At 35.4% G+C, this 24,387-nt stretch overlaps 1 protein-coding gene across 2 annotated transcripts in view; it reads left to right on the top strand.

The window, feature by feature from the left end:
• TOX (thymocyte selection associated high mobility group box) overlaps positions 1 to 24,387 on the top strand; it is a 194,195-nt gene that overhangs the window by 85,939 nt on the left and 83,869 nt on the right. The window contains exons 2-3 of one of the 2 annotated variants that reach the window (XM_034429828.3): positions 13,988 to 14,053; positions 16,397 to 16,519. In XM_034429828.3, the coding sequence (XP_034285719.2) occupies positions 13,988 to 14,053; positions 16,397 to 16,519 (189 nt within the window). The remainder of the gene's footprint in view (positions 1 to 13,987; positions 14,054 to 16,396; positions 16,520 to 24,387) is intronic. The other variant, XM_034429829.3, reaches the window with a different exon arrangement.

The raw sequence follows: 24,387 nt of genomic DNA, 5'->3' as shown, positions 1-24,387 counted from the left end.
TTGATCAGAATACCTGAGACCATGAACTGACGATCTTAACTGGGGCTTATTTTGGAGGTAGGGCTTATATTACGAGCATCCTGAAATTTTTACAGTCTTATTTTCAGGGAAACACGGTATCTGTTGGCATTTCTAAAACCTTCCTTCCTTCCTTCCTTCCTTCCTTCCTTCCTTCCTTCCTTCCTTCCTTCCTTTCTTTCTTTCTTTCTTTCTTTCTCTCTCTCTCTCTCTCTCTCTCTCTCTCTTTCTCTGTCTTCCATCTATCTATCTATCTATCTATCTATCTATCTATCTATCTATCTATCCCTCTTAATATCCATCAATAGTAGCAACATAGAGGGTTTCAATTCAGATCAAGTTGTTTTCTCCTGTCCTGTATGTTGTTATAAATCTTGATATATTGCGTTGTTTCAATACATGATGCTTATATAGTATGAATAAATATTAACCTAATATTTCAATAGCTTATTATTGAGAAGATTTTATCAATATTAATTACAGTTTAGGATATCAATATTACAAGGATAAAATTATTTGACTTTTTTTATCCAAAGTTGAACGTAACATTGAAAATTTATTTTTATAATTAGTTGTATAAGATGATTTTGATTGTACATTTTTTACTTAATATTAAAATCTCCATTGTATTGTTAGTGTGTGTGTGTGTGTGTGTGTGTGTGTATGTGTGTGTGTTCACATACACATTTTAATAAAAGGGAGAAAAAGATAAATAGCATATTTAACAAGAGTTCAAATACCATGAAAATGGAAAAAAAGGAAAATAATTTCCAGAATTTTGGAGATTTTTTTTTACATTTCTACCACATGTAGTAAATAATTTCCTCTATGACACTTCCAACCTTTATTATTGTATCATTTGTCTATCTTAGATTTAAATTGTATTCCACTGATAGAAAATGTTGAACCAATATTTTTTAGCTTATAACTTGATGTAAATATTATAGATGTGAACCATTATTTGTTCCACTGAGAAATGATTCTCTAAAACTTTGCATCATTTGCATCATATATTTTTTTAAATGGATTTTTTTTCTTTTCCCCCATTTCTCCTCCTTCTAGTCTAGCAGATTGCTAGAAAAAATGAGTGAGATCGTTGTTTATGAACAGATAAATGAAACGTAGTTGCATATGACTCTAGACAGTGATTGTTTCCCCCAGTTATATAATCCAACAGAAAAAGATAGATTTCTGTTGGGTAATTCTTCCAGGACAGAATTGGATATTAAAGTGTTTTAATAAAAGAGGCTTGAGTTTGGACGTTTCCTGCTCTAGTAAATTACATAGACAACGTAATAAGGTATAGTTTCTCTTTTTTATTCAATTCTGTCATGGGAAAAGCAACAAATGTTTATGGATAATTTAATTAATTGGCCATTGAATGCAAGTAGCACATAATAGATTTGGTTTTGGATTATCTGTAAAATCTTTTTTTCCAATTCCTTGAATAAGTGGGATTAATTAGAACTATACCTTCAAGGGTTTGTTTAAAAATCTATTTATTAGCAATGTTAATAGTGTTTTTTTCTAGTGGCAAGAAGTTGATTGCTGACAGCACTTTAGGCTTTATAGCCAATGAAATAAAATATAGCATTAACTCCATGAATGAATGGAACATATATTAAAATTAATATACAAATTATTAAATATATATTTATTGTACTGATTTATCATTCAAAATGGAGTGATGTATATTTCTATGACAGACAGATACAAATTCTCATAGACTAGAATGCTCATATTAAGATTCCTTATGAAATGCAAGTTTTACAAAGAAATTTAATTAGAGTAATATTTTCTAATCAGACATCTTGAAGAGACATTGGATTATACTCAAAATTTCAGGATAGCATGGTTTCACTTTCTTGATGTGCCTCAGGATTAAAAGTCAACCTTGCAAGGATGTCCCAGAGGTGCTTTTTCAAGAGGCAACTGGACTTTCTTGTTTTTCTTTGAAGATGTTTCACTTTTCATCTAAGAAGCTTCTTCAGTTCTAACTGGATAATGGGGAATGGAAGGATTTATATTCCTTGCAGAATGTAGGTCATTTGCATTCCCCATCATCCAGTCAGAGCTGAATAAGAAAAGCCAGAAAGTTCAGTTGCCTCTTGAAAAAACACCTTTGGGACAACCATGACCTGGATGGCTGAGAATAGACATAGACAACCTTGCAAGAATTAAAAGAACTACAGCTTCTTTTTCATTTAATTACTGATCTGGGAATTCCTTCCAAGAAAATAAAATCCTGGCATTAAAATATATTAATACCTATGTCAGGCCTCTCTTCAAAAGGAAGATGCATCTATCTCAGGAATGGGTTCTACTAACCTTTATTACCGGTTCACAATGGGATCACGCACGCGCACATGCTTTGCTCGCGCACGCGCCTTTTGCGCATGCACAGATCGTCGATGACAACATCTGGGGTGGTGGGTAGGGCCTCCTGCTGGTTTTACTACCGGTTCTTGCGAAACGGTCCGAACTGGGGGCAACCCACCACTGATCTATTTTAAAGAAGACAATAGTACACTCATTCTTCAAGAAAACAATGTTAGACACTTTCTGTTTTAACAATTTAGGACTGGGTGCCATGGGATTCATCTTAATTTTAATTTCCCCTGAAAAATCCAATCTACAGTTTGGAGGTACTCTTTAACATGTGCTTGTCAATGTTCAAAATTCAGAGCATATTTATTATTAAATTATTAAATTTATATTCCACCCACCTTACTATTGAAGCAACTCTTAAATGAAAATCCATTTTCCAGAAGAGTTTGTACCAGATACAGAAATTGAATATAAAAAATGTGATTAATTCAAGTCTAGTGACCATAATAGAATATTTTCTTGGTATCTTTGGAAGGAACCGTTATTCTTTCCCTGTTGTACAGCTGTATTCTAGTGAAATACTTTCCTGGAAGTGATAACTTAGCAATATAAAAGAGTCCTTGTAACATTAAATTCTGGAATTAGCCCTCCATATCTACTCCAGTAATTCTATTCCAACACACTGGTGTTGGAGTAGAAATATATGTGACTAATGGTGACCTATATTAATATTTACTCCTGATTTACTCCAATTCAATTGAGTTGCCTTTTTTTCCTGCTGTCTATTTTAAATCCATTCAGATTAGAAAAAAGTTGAGTTTGGTATTTTTGGTGAGTGGAAGAAATGTTAGCCTGAGAGGATTTCCAGTTATATTTGAATCTGTCTGTTTAATCAGGTGTGGTGAAGAGTTACAGACACACAAAGAGCTATAGCTAATAGGGCCCTCAGGCCACCTCTCAACCTGCACTTGTCATAGTTCATTTGGGTTTTATTTTTTGCTATCCTAGAACAATGTTTGTGGTGTTATTCTTATGTGCTGCTTTCTCTGGAATTGTAGCCTTAAAGACATTCTTCTTGCTAAAGAAAACTAAATTTAAAAGAAAGGCAGTCGAGTTCAGAACCTGGTCCCAAGGTTGTACATTAAATTAGGGATTTGAAAGGGGGAAAAAAACACTCCAGAAAAAGGTAAAGCATTGTTGCAGAATAAAATACATGGTTATCAGCTGAATTTAACTGGAGGAAATCATATAATGTAATTGTAGTGGCTATCAAGTTGACATAATTGAAGTCTGATTAGAGACTGAATTGGTGATCACATATGACTAATGTATATGTTGCATTGTTATGAGATACCATTGTATAACAGCGCCAGTCATCTCATGAACATGTTTAGCACTTATTTAAACTTTTTAATTTCTCTTTACATTTTTTAAAAATACTGTTTTTAAAAAGTGCTGGAAAAAGAATAAGATGGAATTGCAAAGTATCCAGATGCCATAATATCAGGGCATTGATATTTACCTTCTGTTAGCTCAATAGACAGAATGCACTTTAGGTTGTACCGGTATGATATGAAAACAGATTGTACATTGAAGCTAGATAGCTCTGATAATAAAAGACTGCAGTACAGGTCATCCTCAGTTAACTATGGTAATTGGGGCTGGAAATTCTGTCACTAAGCGATGCAGTCCAAGTTTGATAACATGCAACTGCATCGCTTAGTGACAGCAAACCTGCTATTCCCTGTTATTGTCATTAAGCAAAAATACTAAACAAGCTCAGGTGCTTTGCAAGCAGGCCAGCAAGCTAGACAGGGGAGATTGTGCAAGCAGCCAGCATGGGGCAAACTTGTCCGGCCAGAGATAGTTACTGCTGGGTGAGAAGGAATGCATAAGTGGCCAGCAAAGGTGATCTGGGAGTAGCTGCTGTCAGGTGGGAAAGGGCGGGTGAGTAGTGTCATGAATGTGGCTGGGCCAAAGGTGCCTGCTATTGGGTGTGGGAGAGTGCAAGCAATTTACCAGACCAACTTGCAACATTCCTTCGTGGCTTCTCTGTTAATTTTGCTTATGGAAGGAAATGTCACAAATGGTTATCAAGTGACTGCAGGACACTGCAACTGTTGTTAAGTTTGAGCCAGTTGCCATGCATTGCAGTCCTGTGACTGGGGATGTATGGGATGGCCAGAACTTAAAAGACCAATTATAAGTACCAGTAGCTCAGCAGCTTTGCAACTTCGAATGGTTGTTGAATAAGTATTTATTAAATAAGTACCTTTGTAATATTCTCTGCAGTAATAGGTAAATATCTGACAAAACTGTTGACGCTCTTCCATTTGCATAAATATTTGGAAAAGCAAAGTTGAGTTTCAGATATATTGAATTCATATCTCATTTTCATAAGGAAATGACATTATTCATTATGGTCTACTTTAATTGAAAGTTGTTCTACAAGTTCTCTGGAATGCTGGCATGCAGATTTCCAACTTTTAATATGAGGCTTAAGAGTGATTCCTTGGAAAATTTATTCCTTGGAAACCTTTGGTCCTAATTTGGAAATATTTTGTCCCATCTATTCTTCAGAGAGTTAAATATTAATGTAAAGATTGCCATGTATACTAAAATATATTTGAAAATCTCCCAAAGTGTCCCTATGGCGAGAAAAAATGATGAAATTGCCAAAAAATGATGAAATTGCCAATTCAGTGAAATGTTTTTTATAATACAAGTAGTTCTTCAATTACAGTGATGCAGAAAGAGAGGACTTATGACTAGCCTTCAAAGTTCGATAAGACTTTCTGATAAGCATTTTGGGATAATGAAGGAAAACGTTTGTTATCAGGGTATGATCAACCCAGAAGCAAAGATCAATTCCCTGTCTGACAGATTTATGTAATTACCATTTGTAAGCAACCAGAACAGTGAATAGGGCTTGCCCATTCATTACAGAAACTTTCACCAATCTGATTCCTTTTAGATATGTTGCACTATTACATATATAATCCATAGCTAAATATCTTTAAAATACTTTAAATATTAAATAAAAGTGAGATCCTTTTTCTTTTAATCCAACCAATTCTACTTCAACTGAAAACAATACCTATTGCTATGTGATAGCTACAGTCAAATATGTGGGACTTAACAAGCCTCAGAAGGCTCTGAGTTACCTAAATTGAGGACATAGAACATCTGTATTGATTGTCCCTTTCAAATTTATGTCTGTGAGATTTAATTCTATCTTTAATAAATGTTTGTTTGTAGTTTTCAAGACTCTAGCAGTCTTTTAAAAATGTATTTAACCCTCAGGGTCAAAAAAGATGAAATCCCACAGAGAGAGGACATAGTTCACCTCTGCGTGCCTACAGCCTTGCATAAGACAATGTGGTAGCACATCCTGGGAAGCCTTTGATATGTTCACTATGTCTCTGTCTAGTTTCTCTTCTTCTCTACTTAGCTGGATCCTGCTTGTGCTACCCTGCTGTGTTCAGTACTGCATCTTCCATTGAGGCTGTATGCTACACAGAGGGATGGTAATAATTCTGGGACTCAGCCAAGCACTGACATGTGCAACTCAAGGCAGAAAGCTAAAGAGACGCACAGCCTCTCTCAAGTGTTGCATTAACTTATGTCAGTGATACAAGTAATAAGACAAGTATGGGTTGACCTCTCTTGTATGGCTTTAAAATTTATCCCACTTATATTACACATTTGACCAGACATTTGGTTCTGCTAGACTTTTACACAGCAACTGAGTTAATTTAAATTGCAAACATTGGATTTGGGGAAGAGGGGGAGAAGAGGGGAAGGAAGGAAGGAAGGAAGGAAGGAAGGAAGGAAGGAAGGAAGGAAGGAAGGAAGGAAAGAAGGAAGGAAGGAAGGAAGGGATATGTATTTATTGGAGAATTAAAATACATATACTGTAAGATGTATGATAGCCATGTGAAGGCAGATTAAAATGTGTCTTTTTTTTTTTTTTTTTTTTTACTTCTTGAAGTGTTCAAGGGAAAGAATGACTGACTGTGGACCTAAAAATATATCTAGAAGATAAAAACAAATTTAAAACACTGCTATTCAAAATAGTAAAAGAATAGTATGGATTAATTATTTGGAATAAAATAAATAAGTTGAAAATTAATGTTTTGCTGGTAAAATTAAGGTAGTTTTCAGATGGTTAATGGAATGATTTGAAGGTTTATTTGGGGGAAATCTATGTCTCTCCTTTAACTTAGGTAACTTGAATTGTCAATTAAAGATGTTTTATTTTCCAGATTTAAGTTTATGCTATTTTGCAATATGTTGGCTACCAAACAATGATGGAAGAATCTTCAGCATATGCCTTTTTTGGGCTCCTTCCTGAGCAAAATCACCAGGCCAACAGAGAAGCATACATTCATTCTTTAAGCAAGATAAATGAAGTACCCGTGTATGGTTCCCACTTATACATTCTGCTACTGTGGCCCATAACTGGATGCCTTCTATGGTGTTGCTGCTGGCATCATTAGACTATATCACAGAGGGAGACACAGCCTATGAATTTGTTTTCTTCTTTCAGAGCTCTTCCATGGGTAACATAGGAAGGAGGCCAATATATTTTTTCTTAAGTTTGATACACTGCAATAAGTATTTGTATTGAGGATATTGAAGAGTCTAATAACAATGACATTTTAATTTTCTATGTGATATGACAGGGTTTCTACTTCAATTATGAAAATTAGGATTTTTAGAGGCACTACTAGAAATGAGCTTACATGTAGCCTTTTTCCTTCACCTCTCCTTGGCCAATTTCAGGCTATTGTGTAAATCACATATTGTGCTGCCAAGTTAGAAGAAGAGAAATTCAGTTTTATAATGATGTATCATTTATAGAGCTGTTCTGTTTTGGGCTGTAAAGGTTTCTATAAGATTGGGATTTTTTCGCTTCTTTAGTCTAATGAGTAGATAATTTACCTCTTCAATCTGTCTTTGCTTCAGCCATATTTTACCATTTCTAATTTCCAAATTTCACCATTTTCTCTTATTACAGATCCTAAAAATTACTGATTCTGGGCTTTGTTATATTATTAACTTTCCTTAAAGATGTTTTTTTTTTTTGAGGGGTATTGTGTTTTACTTAATAATCTAGGCTAAAAATAAAAGGAAACCCTTCCACAACCATAATATTAAAATACAAATAACTCTCTATGTGCTGATCTATTGTTTGTTAATACACACCCAGAAAGATAGACAGACAGAGTGATTGTCCTCCCAGATAAACTAGACAGGAAATACAACAAGGCAAACTAATTCTACTTTATTTCAAGGGTTCATTAACAGAATCTTGGAAGTCTGAAAGTATAAACTTTCCACTGCCTTTTTTAACTACTTAATCCAGGATCCCCAACCCAGGCTGTGGCCTATTTGGAACCGGGTCGTGTGCACACACACACACAGAGCTCAGCTCATGCAAGTGGCAGGCTGGTGCCAACTTGCAGTCGAACTGTGCATGCAGGCATGTGCGCACTTGCCTGTCACTCGCATGAGTTGACCTGCATGCGTGCCAGCCCACCGCACTATTGACCCAGTTCCCCTCCTCCCGCTCCAGCTGGGCCACCAAGCTGCAAAGTTTCGGGACCACTGGCTTAATCCATTATGGTGATTCCTCTGACTGTTGGAAAATCTTGCCTCTCTGGTTTCCTAGGCAGCATCTCTTTTCCTCCAAGATCATCCTCATTTTCTATTAAACACAGACACAGATGCACACTCATGTGTAAAATTTAATTATATGTCATAAGATCCCTGTCAGCTCTTAGTGATCACATAGATGGACCATTTTCAAAATAATATATGTCCAACCTGACCCCTTAAGACTTAAGTCTTCGAGGAATAGAACCCATTGCTGCTATAATTTGTTGTTGTTCCATCACTACGACAGTTCAGTAGCTAACAGATTTCAGCCATGAATGGCTCTCGATTTTGAATGCTACTGGTTCCAGGATTAATTCATCTTTAGTATTGGCATAGGCCATTTTTAATTCTCTCTTCACATAAGGGCTGATATATTTGTTTTTTTATATGTGCTGTTTTTTATCTTTGTGGTTTCTAACCTGATTGGTGTGCACTACCCAGAATTGCTTTTGCTGAGATAGGCGCCTATACAAATTTGATAAATAAGTGTATATGCTGTAAATTGTTCAAAATCAGCATTTGTTTGCATAAATTATGGGGAAGACCCCTGCCTACACAATTCTAATCTGAATATCTTTTCAGAAGCCTCTGTTGTTATTTTACCAAGTGCTCTTTTGTAGCATGTTTGCTGGAACTGGGGTTGAAATGTTGATGTTTCATGGATTTCCTAATAGATAAGGGATGGGCTACAGAATGGAGTAATATCTGCTTATAACTTTATAGTGACCGAAGAGTTAAAAATAAATTTGCCTATAGTTGTAATTAATGTTGAAAGTTTTTTCTATTTCTTTATCATATTACCTATTTTTTCTTTTTCTATTTTTTACTTGCTATTTTTATTTTTTCCTTTAAGTTTAGCTTGTATACGTTTTTACTATTGTAATCAAAATCCTTAATAAAAATGATCCTGAAAAAAATCCAAAGTGGCAATCAATAATTACAGACTCGCAACTACATATGCTTACATCAGTTCAATACTTACAGAGCTTCAAGTTATTACATGCTTGCATATTGATCATATTTATGTGAAATTAGCCTTGAAAGATCATTTTTGCCCTCCCATATACAATCATTTTGTCTTTCCAGGAAAGACTATCATTAACATTACTCAAGTACTGCCTTATCAGATTATGCATTCAGTTTTATTTAATAAAGATAGCTTATTTTGCCGATAAACTCAATTCTGCTATGTTGATGCATCACAACGATTATTAGTAATTATTAGTAATAGTAGTGGTGGTAGAATTGTCTTAGTAGTTTAAATGTATTAAAACAATATTCACGGAATTAAAGTCATAAGTAAAGAAACCATATCAGTTGTATATTAAACTTTTCAAGAAAACTTTGTTGCTCTGCACATTCGCATTTGTAAAGTATGGAAAACTAAAATTGATAATTTCAACTGAGAGACTTAAGAATTTATGATTTTTTTTTCAAAGTAGATCCAATAATTTTATTTGCTCAAGCTTCAAAACAAATAACTTTCAAATGTTAAGTTTGTAACAGAGTAGAGAAACTGATATGAGAAATGAGAAAAATGATGACTGGAAGTGAAGTAGTTTTTTACCCTGTTATTGGTATTACTTCATATTAGATCTTAAAAGTGTGTTTTGTCTATAAATGAAATTCGTATACCATCTAGTTGAATATTGTTTTACAAACTGATACAAATACATAATTTAATTCAATGGAGATTTCTTCCAGGTAACAATATATTATATTTGAAATTATACTCTATAAACTACTGGTAGTTACGACTTTATTAGCAATTTACTGTTTTTTATTATCTCAGTTCTTATTATGAAGTTTTTCAATAGAATTTTGAGGCTCCACTCATCCAATCTGAGTGAAGAGAGAATGATTACTGACGGTCCCATATATTAATAGATACAATGGATGAGCATGAAGGATTATAAAAATTTGGTTCAGGGCTTTGCTGATTGATTTAGGATGAAAATTTTCAGTGCCAGATGATTACATTGATGTTACTATCTATTGTTATTTTATGAGCTTCATTATTATTACTTTTACTGGTATACACCACTTAGAACTGCAATAGGGTAAATCTGTATATCTTAAAATAAAATGAATAAATATGAAATTTGGTAAATTCAGTGCTCTTATGTTCTCATGTCACCGTGCTCCTTGAGTAGCTGTTCCAATTTTCTTTAAGCTTGGCTGAGGCACCACTCAATTGCAAAGTTCTGTTTTGAAAATCACAATGCTGAGTTTTATGGGACAAAAGAGTGATGCCACAAAAATCCTGAATGAAGAGAAAGATACTACGTTAGGAAGCAACCTTTTCCACCGATTGGTAGCTCTTATTCTTAGAAAATTTGTTGTAATACCTTCTCTGAATCTCCTTCCCTATAATTTCAACCGAATGTTCTGCTCTGCTCCTCACAATGATAGAGAACCATATTGGTTGTTGAGTTTCATTACCATTCAGTGTCTCCTGATCATCTTGCTTCTATAGATTACATGCTTCCACATCTGTTCCTCCCAGTAAAGCAAACAGGAAACATGACTAGATAGATTTATTCTGCTTTGTTGTAAGGCTACATTAACAGAATCTTGTAAATCTGAAGAGTCAGTTTTCCCACCTTCCTTTTTAATTACTTGATCCATTAGGGTGGGTTTTTGCCAAGTTTCTGTCTCTGACCGTTGAGTGACTGTGGGTGTTGCCTGCCTTTCTTGTCTTTTTTTTTTTTGTCTTATCATAATTTTATTTTTGATTCAAAAGAAAGTTTAAAATATAACACTCCAAAAAAATCCCTCTCAAAAAGGACAATAAACCAAAAATCCACAAGACAATAAAAATGTGTCAGAAAGAATTTAAAAAACAATACATATACACCAGTAGTGGGTTGCCCCCGGTTCGCACTGGTTCTATAGAACCAGTAGCAAAACCGGCGGGAGGCTCTGCCCACTGACCCCGACGTCATCAGAATGCTTCTGCACATGCGCGCAGCCCTGTTGCGAACCGATAATAAAGGTAAGTAGAACCCACCCGATATACACATATTAATTGAACACTGATTAATATATTACTAAAATGTTGGTATCCATCCCTTGCAAAATAGGCCTCCCCAAAATGTTTAAACTAGTAAATCTATTTGCAAATTAATGACTTGTCTTCTAAATATTAATGACAAGATAGTTAGCAGGAAAAGACAAAAGATTCCAAACTCTCTGTTAACAAGCTATTATTGTAAACCACTTGTAGAAAGTTTACCATAGCTTCCTGTCTATCACAAATCATCCCAAAAGTCCTGGATCAAATATCCACATTTGTTTCTTACTGCCATCTCTTATCAATTGCTGTCTAATTAAATATAATAAATTCTGTCTCCACAGTGGATCTATCTTGCAAACAAGGTCCAAATAGAAGTGGTTTCCAGTTATATGTAATAAATCCATTCTCGGATCTCCCTCCATCTTTGGAATAAAAAAGAATTTGTCATTTCCCGATTTCATCAGATTGCTAGTATTGCAAGGATATAGAAGTTCAAATACATGGGATTCAGGGGTGGGTTTCAAAACCCGTCATTATCAGCTCGCTCGTTGGTGCGCGCACACTCATGATGCTTCTGCGTATGCGCAGAAGCAGGTGGGCAGAGCCTCCCACCGCTACCGGTTCGCCCAATCTGGGGTGAACTGGTAGCAATCCACCACTGATGGAATTGACTCAATAAATTCTCAGTTATGTGGATATCTCTTTGGTCTGCAACTTCAGATTAAGATTCTTTTGTAAATCTTATGCTTCTGCGTATTTTCCACGACAATTATCATCTTTCTTAGAGCTGCCTCCGTTGCTCGCCTGTAATGGGGTACATTGTTACTTTGTGTTACTTTGATCAGGGAACAAAGAACACTGAACCAAAAGAAACAAGATGTCTTCTGGTGTCCTCCCACCTCTCTTGTTTGATTGTTTCCTAGGCAGTATCTCCTCCTCTCTTTCATCAAGGTCATTTATGGATTCATTACATCTTGTGAGTGTTGATTATACATTAACTGCTATATAACACAAGTTTTTTTAGACAGTATGGCAAGCCAAAATAAATGCCAGTTAATTTGAGGCAGAGAATTTGGAATATCAGTCTGACTGATAGCTCAGTATTGTTGAGTTAGTACTGTTATACTACATTTTTAATAATGGATATGAGTCCCACTTTATTTAAGATAGTTAATTCCTAGATGTATGGCTGTAGGATCGCGAGCAAACCTTTTATGACTGTTATCAATAGTTAATAAAAATTACATCAGATTCTGTATGCCTAATATATAAATATATATCAATGTTTGTATATTAACCTATTTAATAAAAGCAGTTCTAATATTTTTTCATTTAGTACTTGCATTTTCTCTTATTTAATCATTCAGATCTCACTGTCCTTTATTTCACTTACCTCCTCTTCTTACGTGTCTCTTTCTTCCCCAAGATCCATGCTTAACAAAGCCAAATCTGAACCTCTGTTACCAATGTACCATGTTCCCTATGAGATTATCTTTGCATAAAAGCAAGGCCTAGCATCACACTTTACATGTAACATGATGCAGTTTTTTTTTCAACTCAGTCAAGTATACAATTTCTGTTTCACTATTTCTGCCTTAGTGTTGCAGATACCAACTTTGTGCAAGAAAAGCTAGAGGCAATATGTAGACTGGAAAAAAGTCATACAGAAACTTGAGTGTTGATTGATTGATCAAAGGTTCTCAGTTTTAGTCTCCACTTTAACTTTAAAAGATAAGAGAACCTGCCAGCCTTCTCTCCATTTAAAAGATTAAACATTTCAACAGCTCTACAAAAGAGAGTAGTTTTAGCTCTGGAGGCTTTAGAAAATATCTTTCCAATGGGACTTTTTAAAAAAGATTCTTATCAACCTGGGTCAGGAAATTATTTCAGTTACAGAGGGAGTAAAGAACTAAATTCTTCACTGTCTTTATAAAAATAATCTGGGGGAATCTTCTGTACTTTTCTAAAGACAAACAATATCTATAGTGGCCTGGGCATCTTATTTAACCATGACTTCTGAAAACCAGACTTTATTCTGATTTTTCTGTCCATTAATATAGGCAACATAAGACAGGTTTGGTCAATCATATATGACCAGAACCCTACTATCCTAAAAAAAAAATTATGAAATATTTCATTGCAGTATAATTATTTTTGAAAATAATTCATTCAATCTAGGTAATGGTACTCTATAATATTAGGAAAGTTTGGGGTATACTAAACATATTTCTGAAGGTATTGGATAAAAATATATTTAATCACCTGCCATATGTGTTTTGTCAGTCTAAAAATGTGGATTACAATAGGCATGAAGAAGAAAGTATTTTAAATTCTTTGCTATCAGTTTAATTTCTGAATTGATTGTCGTTTAAGTTTAATCATTAATCTGCATTTAAAAGAAGAAAATGTATAACTTATCTTAGTTTTCTGTCATGGTAATTTAATTTATAACAATATACACATTTATTTTTATTCTATTAGAAAAATAGAATCTTTAACTATTTTGATAAATTTGCCTGAAATATTTTGAACATTTACTGTTTTTCCTTCTTTTCCAAATGGGCAATACATCAAGATACAATATTGGGTTGGTTTTATTTTTGTATGGACCAAAATTGAATCTATTTAAAATATTTATTGTTTTTTATAGTACTTTTTCCTCATCAGAAATGTTCAAGTCACATTTTACTTCATTATCCTAACAGCAATATATATATACATGGTACTGAAAATGAGCCATTTTGTTTTAAAACAGATTGCAGATGAAAAGAAACCATTCATTGCTTACTGTAATTACTAGAGCACTAATTACCTCTAATCACTGACATCCAGGGTCAATAAGGATGACAACAGAAACAGCCTTTCAAAGCAAGCTGTAATTTTTTTTTATTATTATAGCTATCACATTTTGCTAGAAGCGTTAAAAGTTGTTGATTTATATTTTATTTTTTTTTCTATTTGCAGTTTGACGGTGAAAACATGTATATGAGTATGACAGAGCCGAGCCAGGACTATGTGCCAGCCAGCCAGGTGGGTTAATTAATCTTCTCTGTCTTGTTTCAAATTGTAATTAAACAAATTCAAAGAATTGCATTGCAAATGAGTGGCACTATCAGTAACTGCTGCAATCAGAAATAATCATAATTTATAAACAAAGCATTTAAGTCTTCTTTCTAGCTAATGAGATAGCACTGATAAAGCACCAGAGTTGACAGTTGCTGAAGACACTACCCTTGTTTGTGCTCCAGAATGGAAGCAGCTGTTTTGCCAGCATGATCAGTGCCAAACAGTTGTTATACCTTTAGGAAGTAATCTTTACAGGTGCCTGCTATTTGTTTATCTAACTGCAGACAAGTTAATCATTGTCAGCCACAGGTGCCATAGACTGTTGTCTATTGCTTTACTGTTGTATGCAGGCCTATTTGACAAAATGGCTGATTCAGATTTGAAGGATGATGGAGAGATTGTCATAAGTGGGAAATCATGCTATCTAATTGCTTTCCAGTCCATTGTTTCTCTTATTCAGAAAGGCCTGCTAACCCAAAAATAACCCAGGAAATAATTGATTACATGTGGGTATACCAGGGAGAATAAAGATAATAGTCTTCTTCCGTTCCTTCTCAGTGGTTCTCAACCTGTGGGTCGCGACCCCTTTGGGGGTCGAACGACCCTTTCACAGGGGTCGCCTAAGACCATAGGAAAACACATATTTTCAATGGTTTTAGGAATAATTTTATGGTTGGGGGTCACCACAACATGAGGAACTGTATTAAAGGGTCACGGCATTAGGAAGGTTGAGAACCACTGTAATAGATGGCTATTAATAGCATAATTGTTTTAAATATGATATCTTTATTTAGATAGTATCTACTAGCCATTAAAAATATATCCTGTCAAGAGATCACATGATTGATGCAGAAATAGAGATCACATGATTAATGCAGTGTGTAATTTCGTTTGTTTTTGCTATATCATGTTATTGGAAGAACCCAAGCTTTTAAGTATTGGCAATATAGAATCATAGCAGTACATAAAGTCAGTTTATTAAAGCAAAGATTTGACTAACATCTGAATGTTGCTTTCAGATAAAAATGTAGGAGGGACAGAGATAAGAGGGATCAGCCTAAAATCCCTACATAGCCACAAAGAAACTAAGTCCAACCTCCCTTGCATTCCATTGACCAATATTTAACTCCAAGCAAGAGCTAACCATTAGGTTCATTGGTGCATATAGACATTGCTCAAGACTTATTTAGTTATAGCAAAACACTTAATTATGTGAATGCAGACAATGCACTGGTATAAGTTAATGTTCATGAATGTGCATTTTTGTCCATGGTGAAAAAGTACAACTATCTATTTCTTTTTCTGATTGATAGTTCACATTGTTCATGCATAGATCATGCATTATATACATGTGATTTAATTGGCCTATAAACATTTACATTTGGCATTCCTGTGTACAATTTTATCTAAGAGCTGAAAATAAAATGAATTGAAAGTGGATATAAGTTAATGCTTCTGTTAGAAGTATCTAAATAGGGTCCCTAAATGTTTCAGTAAGAATCTGTTTTTTTTCTAGAATTGGTCAAGTTGAGATGTCAAATTCCCATATTTATACACATGACTCTTGTCCTGGTTTCACTGATGATGATATCCATTCAGTTGTGTCTGACTCTTGGCAATTCTTTGGGTCATGTCTTTCCACATCTTTCAATCTTGCACTACTTCTTTGAATTATTCTATACTCTGGCTGTTGTCAACTTTGATGGTTATTTGGTGGCCTGGTTTCCTCTTACCACTAATTCTTCCAAACATAATTGCTTTTTTTCCAGTGAATTGCCCCATATGACATAGCCAAACTGGTTTCACTACTCTCACACAATTGCTATGATACTTCATAATTTACTCAACAGATAACATTTAAAGAATGTCTCAGAGACTTGCCTGAATGATTTGGATTTTAAATAGGAGCAGATAGAAGAATAGTCCATAATCAGTCCAAGGTTCCAAAAGCCATACCAAGGTTGTCAGTCAGTCCAGAAGTTAGATATTCAAAGGTTCTTACATAAACAAGGTTCACAGGAATATCACACAAGAACCAAAGATAAGACATTGGTATAAGAACTGTGGTGGCGCAGTGGTTAGAATGCAGTATTGCAGACTACTTCTGCTGATCACCGGCTGCCAGCAGTTTGGCAGATTGAATCTTACCAGGCTCAAGGTTGACTCAGCCTTCCAGCCTTCCGAGGTGGGTAAAATGAGAACAAAGATTGTTGGGGGCAATATGCTGACTCTGTAAACCGCTTAGAGAAGGCTGTAAACCACTGTGAAGCGGTATATAAGTTTAAGTGCTATTGCTATTGTTTTCAGCAAAGGGAACATGGGTCAGGACTGCCAGTTAAATTAGACTGCAACCTGCTACCACTAATCAAGAGATTTACTCCCTTGTTTGGCAAGGAGCCTGATGGAAAGACTCTGCTCTCTACTTGTCAGGTAAGGGACTGGGAGGCTTTACATTATCTCCATCTGGCTACTCCAGCTATCCAGGTAATGCCTGCTTTTTATCAGCCTCATGTGACTCTGGGATCGGTGTTGCCTGAGGTTTATATCCACAGATTCAGCTGGAACTGCTTCTTCAGAGCTTTGGTTATGATAGGTGTAAGGCTTAAATAGATGTGATGTAATTAAGTAATTAGAAGTTTTTAAAAGGTAGCTAGGTTCCTTGGACTAAATTTAAGTAAAAAGCATATAGTTATGATGCTCTTTTTTAATTTATGAAGGTTGTTTATAGATGTGTTGTTTATTTATAAGCTAGCTGGTTATTTGGGGAAATAAGAAAATATTTTAATTGAAATATCATCAAATCTGTTCTAGGGATCCAGTAATGCAGTATATAACACATCAAATAATGGTTTCTCCCAGATTGTAGGTTTATTTTTTTAATTTAATTTTCCAATTAGCATCTTATTCAGAACTTGAATTCCTAGAAAAACAACATTTTAAGTATTATTTAAATGAAATATTTGAAAACTACTGAACCTATTTCTGTCATAATTATAACTTTACTATATTTCTTTTATAACATAAGGATCTTTTACAAAAGTAGATCATATTGTTCAGTATTAGGGAATGAGACAGGGAGGCAATTAACAATTCTTTTGAAGCAATGAACTGGTATGATTGAACTTGCTTATCTGAGAATTCTCTATGTTTTGCTGGTAATTTTGAATATAAATGTTTGAGTAAAAATTGGGAGAGATATCTCTGTGTAACCTTTGTGTCTAAAACTTGTCTTGACAAGTTTAGCAGTATTGTTAGATTAAAGCAAGTAGGCATCGGCTTGCTTATATCTTCAGGGCTTTGAATCAAAAGGACTAATTGAATTTATTTGAAAGTGTAGAAGCACAAACTGTCTGAATGACTGCTGTCACAAAGCAGCTGCTACTTTTCAGAGAATCATTTTGTTTCTCTTTACAAGATCCAATACTAAACCACTGCATTTTCTAATGTGGTCATTGCCTTCTGCTGTTCCTCTATCTAGGATACATATATTTAAAAAGCCATCTTACTCATGTTACATATTTTAATTCATGAATATAAAATAGATAGAAGATTCTTAAAAAGGGAATGGAAGCCTGGATATCCTGGATGAATATCCAGATTTATTTAACATTTAGCATTTATTATTTATTTACCTCCTTCTATCCTCCCAAGTAGTTGGAGGCTTTTTTCTTTTTCTTTCTTCCTTTCTTTCTTCCTTTCTTTCTTCCTTCCTTTCTTTTTCTTTCTTTCTTTCTTTCTTTCTTCCTTTCTTCCTTCCTTCCTTCCTTCCTTCCTTCCTTCCTTTCTTTCTTTCTTTCTTTCTTTCTTGATCTATCCATCCATCCATCATATTTATATAGCTTCTCTCTCATGGAAAAGTAACTCTGGGCAGTGTATGCTAAAACTATGAAAGAGTTAACATATAAGAACTATTATTCAGAAAAAAATTAAAAACCAAGAAATGGGCATCAGATAAAGCTTCGGATACTCTTTCCAGGCAGTTCTGTGTAGAGCCCATTACTGTAAACTATTGAGCAGTGACTGGCATAGGTAACTGTGAATACAGCCCACCAATGTAGGAATGGGTGCAACTGGCACACTATGCAGTGCAGAAGCCCTCCTAGCCATGACCCTAACCTGCTCTTTGACCAGGAGTTGTGAATCCACAAAGACTGTATCTGAGTTGCTAAAATGTGGGCTACCATCTATAAAGGTATTGCAGAAAATGCTCTTTGCTGCCATTTAATGACTGTTTGCAGCCTAGATGTGGCAGGTCTAAATAAATCTAAACAAACAAAAAGATGCTAATCAGAGATACCAGAAGGTAAAAGTCTAGCTGACTAAAATTATGTGGTGGTTGACAGGCTCCTTCCTCCATTTCTCTTAAGGAATTCTTCTCACGAAGTGATTGGTGGCAGCTGTGCTGAGGGGAAAGGAGAACAAATTATCAGCTAAGTGGACTACTGAGTGGCTGATTTTTAGTTATAAGACCCATGACTTATTTTGTTGGGTAGCATGAAATAAAAGTATTATTTAAAATAATTAAATTTTAGCATCCCTATTTCTACAGTTATGCATGATTTGAAATTTTGTGTGTGCTTTAAAATGAAAGGTGATCTTAACATTCCTTAGCCTTGGTTAGAATGTGTATTAATGGAAGAATCCTTGTGTCTTATTTTAAGACTTTTAAAATCAATTTATCACCTTAAGGCTAACATAAATAAAAACACACATGTCAGTTATGAAAAGTAGAACATCAAACATCTGTATAATTTGGTAATCCAAGACAACTTGCCTTACAGCATTACTTGACAATTATCATTTCTGTTCAATTTTCAAATCAGTACATGCTTTGGGACTTATGTACTAAGTTGCTAAGTAGCAACATATGGCTTACTACTGTTCTTGTGATGTTGCTGCAAGCGAAGATTACAATACTAGACTTGAAATGATTTCCACAGACAGCCATTCTTGGAAATAAGCCAGAAGTATAACTGTACCATTAAAATTAATATTCTTTTAGCTTGTCCCAAAAGACCGGTGTTCCTGGGCTGGTGTATATTTTATATATGTAAATATTATATTCTTAGCAACAATTATTAACATAGAACTATGGATCCCAGATAGATTTTACAATTATTTTACTATGTTCATATCTACATTTACCAAGTAAAATATGGCAATTTTATTGATAGTTAAACTTTAGCATATGAGAAGTAAACTTTTATATAGGAGAAATTTCTTTATCATCTCCTTGTGGCAATTTTCTATTGTCATCTATAAGAATTTCCTGGCAATATTACCCATATAACATATAACAAAGAAACCTATGGGACTAAGCACTTTCTTCTAATGTGGAACACTCTTCAGAGTTAACTTGTAAACTCAAACCAGGGGGAAACATTATTTAACATAGTCTTCCATTCTGATGTCCTCTAGATGTGTTAAACCTGTCCCGGAGCTAGGATGCTAGGCCATTTTGGTGGAATGAATTCAGTATATCTGAAAATATCTGATTAGGGAATAATGAGCACATTGGAGATAGTTCCCACTGCTGATTGATTACTTTAAAAAGTCTTTAGGCATCCGATAACCTGAAATATAAAAATTGGTCTGAACTTTGGAATTAATTTTCATAGATAGTATAAAAGTTAATATTCATCACATATGAGTGAATTTCTCATTCTTTTCACTCTGATTTAATTGCAGCATTCAATGTCTGTGTATTTTGTTTTACAGTTGCATTGTTGATTGGCTTTGTGTATTAGTGGTTGTATTTTTTGTTTTATAACAAATTTTTCTTAATCGGTATAATAAGCATGTATTATGTTGTAGCCTAATTTTTTTCCTTTTCCTTTTATCTGTGCCTTGAAGTTCATTTATTTTATTTATTCATTTATTTTAATTGTCAAGCATATATAAGATAACAGATAAAAGTATAAGCATGATTATGAATACATGAAATGGATACGAATAAAAAGGGACATTAGGAAGGATGGTAGACACATTGGTGCGCTTATGCATGCCCCTTGCAGACCACTTAGGAATGGGGTGAGGTCAACAGTAGACAGTCTAAGTTTAAAGTTTTGGGGGTTTGGGGAAAAAACCACAGAGTCAGGTAGTGCATTCCAGGCATTGACCACTCTGTTGCTGAAGTCATATTTTCTGCAATCGAGTTTAGAGCAGTTTACCTTAAGTTTGTATCTATTGTATGCTCGTGTATTGTTGTGGTTGAAGCTGAAGTAGTCATTGACTGGTAGGACATTATAGCAGATAATTTTATGTACTATGCTTAGGTCAGACCGAAGGTGGCATAGTTCTAGTTATCTAAGCCCAAAATTTCACATCTGGTGGCATAAAGTATTCTATTGCGAGCAGAGGACTGGAAGACTCTTCTCGTGAAATATCTCTGAACTGTCTCAATTATATTAATGTCCGATATGCAGTGCAGGTTCCAGACAGATGAGCTGTATTCAAATGTTTTGTATGCTCTAGTTCCGTGATGGCGAACCTATGGCATGTGTGCCACAGGTGGCACGCGGAGCCATATCTCTGGTCACGTGAGCGTTGCCCTAGCTCAGCTCCAGAGTGCATGCGTGCACCAACCAGCTGATTTTCGGGCCCACTGGAAGTCAGGAAACAGGCCATTTGCGGCCTCAGGAGGGCCTCTGGGGGGTGGGGAAGGCCATTTTCACCCTCCCCAGGCTCCAAGAAAGCCTCTGGAGCTTTGGAAGGTCAAAAAACAGGCCTATCGGCCCACCGTGCTATTATGTGCCAAAAGTGGGGGAGCGCGGAGAGGGTCGCACGCACATGCGCGGGGGCTTTCACATGCATGCATGGGCAGTGGGGCACATTGAATTATTGGTGCAGTCATGTGCGCGTGTGACTCCCCCGCTTTTGGCACGCGACGGCAAAAAGGTTAGTCATCACTGCTCTAGTTAGTAGTACAATATTACCAGTGTACATGAAGTGTATATGAAAGAGAAAACTTACACCTCATTTTTAAAAGTATATTAGTTTTGCCCCATTTTACACTCTTTCAGTTGTTAAGTGAATCAGTGCAATTTATAAATTAGTAACATGGTTGTTAAATGAACCTGACTTTCCCATTGACTTTGCTTGTTGCAAAAGGTGATCACATGACTCTGGAAAACAATCATAAATATGGGTCAGTTGCCAAGCATCTGAATTTTAATCACATGATCATGGGGATCCTACAAAGGTTATAAGTATGGAAAATCACATTTTTCAGTGCCGTTGTAACTTTGAACAGCCACTATATGAACTGTTGTAACTCGAAGACATTACATGATTGAACATTATTTGATGTACATTATACATGATGTACATTATTTGATGTATATTTGATATTTGAACATTATTTGATCTACGTTACATGATTGAACATTATTTGGCTACTGCCATTATTTGTTTGTGGGCATGAAAATACTTTGGAACTTCTTATTAGACAATAGCAGTGAACTGTTAAGGTTCCCACTATAAAGGCAGCTTGACCTATGGACCTTTGACCCAGTAAAACAATAACAATAGCATTCCACAGATTACTAATCTATTTAGTCTCCCAATGTCTGGCATCTCAACAAGCCCAAATTACTTACTCCAACTGTCTTCAGTATAGCATTCAAATGATTACTCTGTACAATCCCAGAGGTATTCATTACAGATAAAATTGCTCTTTCTACCTTGCATACAAGCTGGATTTTCAATGGGAAATGAAAGGCTGCCTGGAAAATAGGACACCTAATTAAGTTAAACTACTCTAGCATTTGGCTTGACATCTTCATTACTCAAAATTAAAAAGATGCTTCACTCGAGCACACAGATTACTATTGTTTATGTTGTTGTCTTAAATTGGCGTCTCACATAGCAGCCTGTTTTCCAGAATTATATCTTTTAATAGTTCACATATTTCTTGCAGTTTATAAAAATGTCTGAAGAATCAGGAGAGCTACTTATAATAGTCCTTACATACAATAAGTATACGTGGTCTAATGGCTCAAGGCAAAATAATTTAAATGGCTTTCTGGACTTGCATACAGAAGGTTTAGTTTGTAACTATATTGATTAAATTACTCCATTTTTATAAAGCTCAGTTCATTGTAATAGAATAAATTGCATTGTAATTGTTCCAAGGCTAAACCACGCCTTCTGTGAGAGATTTGGACTGCATAGTTTCCCAAAGACTTAAAAATCTAGGGTTTTGTTTTTGCTTTTAGCTTATTTTAAATACTGATCCTTTAAACAATCCTTTCAGCAGAATTGCAGATTTTTTTTTGTATCCCAGGTGACATATTCATTGCTATATTTGTATCTACTGTGTATTTGTATCTACTGTATATAGCTGCAATCTCTGAAGGAAAATAGTTGATGTGAAGTAAATCTGTGATTGAAAGTGTCCTCATTTAATATTAGTTTTGCATCTTTTAATGTTGTCTGTATTGAATTATTTATAGGAATTGTGTCGTTTAGAATGAAATTACTCAAAAGACTTTTGATTTTGTCTTGCAATCTGCTGTTTTTAAGATGACACTGTAGCCAACTTTTTTGTCTCTAAGTGATCAGTCCATATACATAGCATGCTGCTTTGGGATTCGGCATCAACAATAATGTAGATAAAATCTTGTGTTTCACATGGTATTTATTGGCAGTGCCCAGAGCCCATTGTGGCTCTCTTGGAAGAGGAGCTGTGTACTGTCCATTCCCATGGAAAGTAAACCTCACCTTTCGTTGTCACAATATTGTGTTTTCTGCACACTGATGAAGTGAGTATGTAATGTACACTAGGAGTGCAGGCATGCTTATGACATCAAGACAAATATAGATAACACAGAATTAAACAAAAGGAACATTTGCTGATACAATTCTGTATTGCACTCTGTTTAAGGATTTCTCAATGAATTTTTTTTTTTTAATTTGATTTATATGCCGCCCTTCTCCGAGACTCAGGGCGGCTTACAATGTGCTCAGCAATAGCCTTCATCCTTTTGTATATTTATACAAAGTCAGCTTATTGCCCCCACAAACTGGGTCCTTATTTCACCTACCTTAGAAAGGATGGAAGGCTGATCAACCTTGAGCCTTGGCGAGATTCGAACCCTGCAGTAATTGCAGGCAGCTGGTCTTAATAACCAGCTTAATAACAGGGTGCCTTAAACCCCTGTACTACCAGAATTTGTACTTTCAAAGCTAATATTTAAAACAAATTCACTGTAAATTTACACATTGACCGCATGAATCTAAATGATTATTTACTTATACAATTTATATAGACACCCATCTCACAGTGACTTTGAATGACACACAAAAATTTTAAATCAAAGGCAGTGTAAACAATTGTAAACAAGAAAAATAAAGCAAACAATAATAGTTTGTGTCTCAAGAATATCTCTGTTCAAAGAATCCATAAATTCAACATAAGAAAATCCAAAATCCTCTCTACATGGGGCTCCCCTTGAGGAGTACCCGAAGGCTCCAACTGGTGCAGAATGTGGCCGCGCAGGGGATTATGGGAGCGAGGGGGCGCTCCCATGTGACACCTCTCCTGTGTGAGCTGCATTGGCTTCCAGTGGTCTTCCGGGTGTGCTTCAAGGTGTTGGTTACCACCTTTAAAGCGCTCCATGGCATAGGACCTGGGTATTTGCGGGACCGCCTTCTGCCGCCGATAGCCTCCCACCAACCAGTACGCTTCCACAGAGAGGGACTCCTCAGGGTGCCGTCAGCCAGGCAATGTCGGCTGGTGACCCCCAGGGGGAGGGCCTTCTCTGTGGTAGCTCCTGCCCTCTGGAACGATTTGCCCCCGGAGATAAGAAGGATATCGGATCTCTGGGTTTTTCACCGTGCCCTGAAAACTTTTCTTTTCCATCAAGCAGGGCTGGTGTGAACCCCCCCTTTTTTTTTTTTAGTTTTTTAGCTTTTAATCTGTCAATGGGTTTTAATTCGAATTGTTTTAAATTTGGGCCAAAGTATGTAATTCTTTTAATAATTTTAAATTTTGTATTGGTATGTGTTTTAGTTCTGGCTGTGCACCGCCCTGAGTCCACTAGGAGAAGGGCGGTATACAAATTGAATAAAATAAAATAAATAAAATAATAAATAAAAGGAGAAAGTAAGTCAACTAGAGTGCAAGAATAAAACACTTTAATTTAAGTAACCATTATGCAATATTAGTGTATTTTAACGGCTTGATGTTTATGCCACAGTCTCCAGAATCTCCATTCTCTATCAACTTCTTCTAATCCATGATTAACCAATCAAATGGATTACTCATTAGAAGGGATGGTCTTACAATACATTTGCAA

This window comes from Pantherophis guttatus, chromosome 3 (assembly GCF_059756535.1).
Source record: "Pantherophis guttatus breed Tessera chromosome 3, ASM5975653v1, whole genome shotgun sequence".
Taxonomy (NCBI): Eukaryota; Metazoa; Chordata; class Lepidosauria; order Squamata; family Colubridae; genus Pantherophis; species Pantherophis guttatus.
Note: the sequence above shows the minus strand (reverse complement) of the source record. Positions and strands in the feature narration are given on the sequence as shown.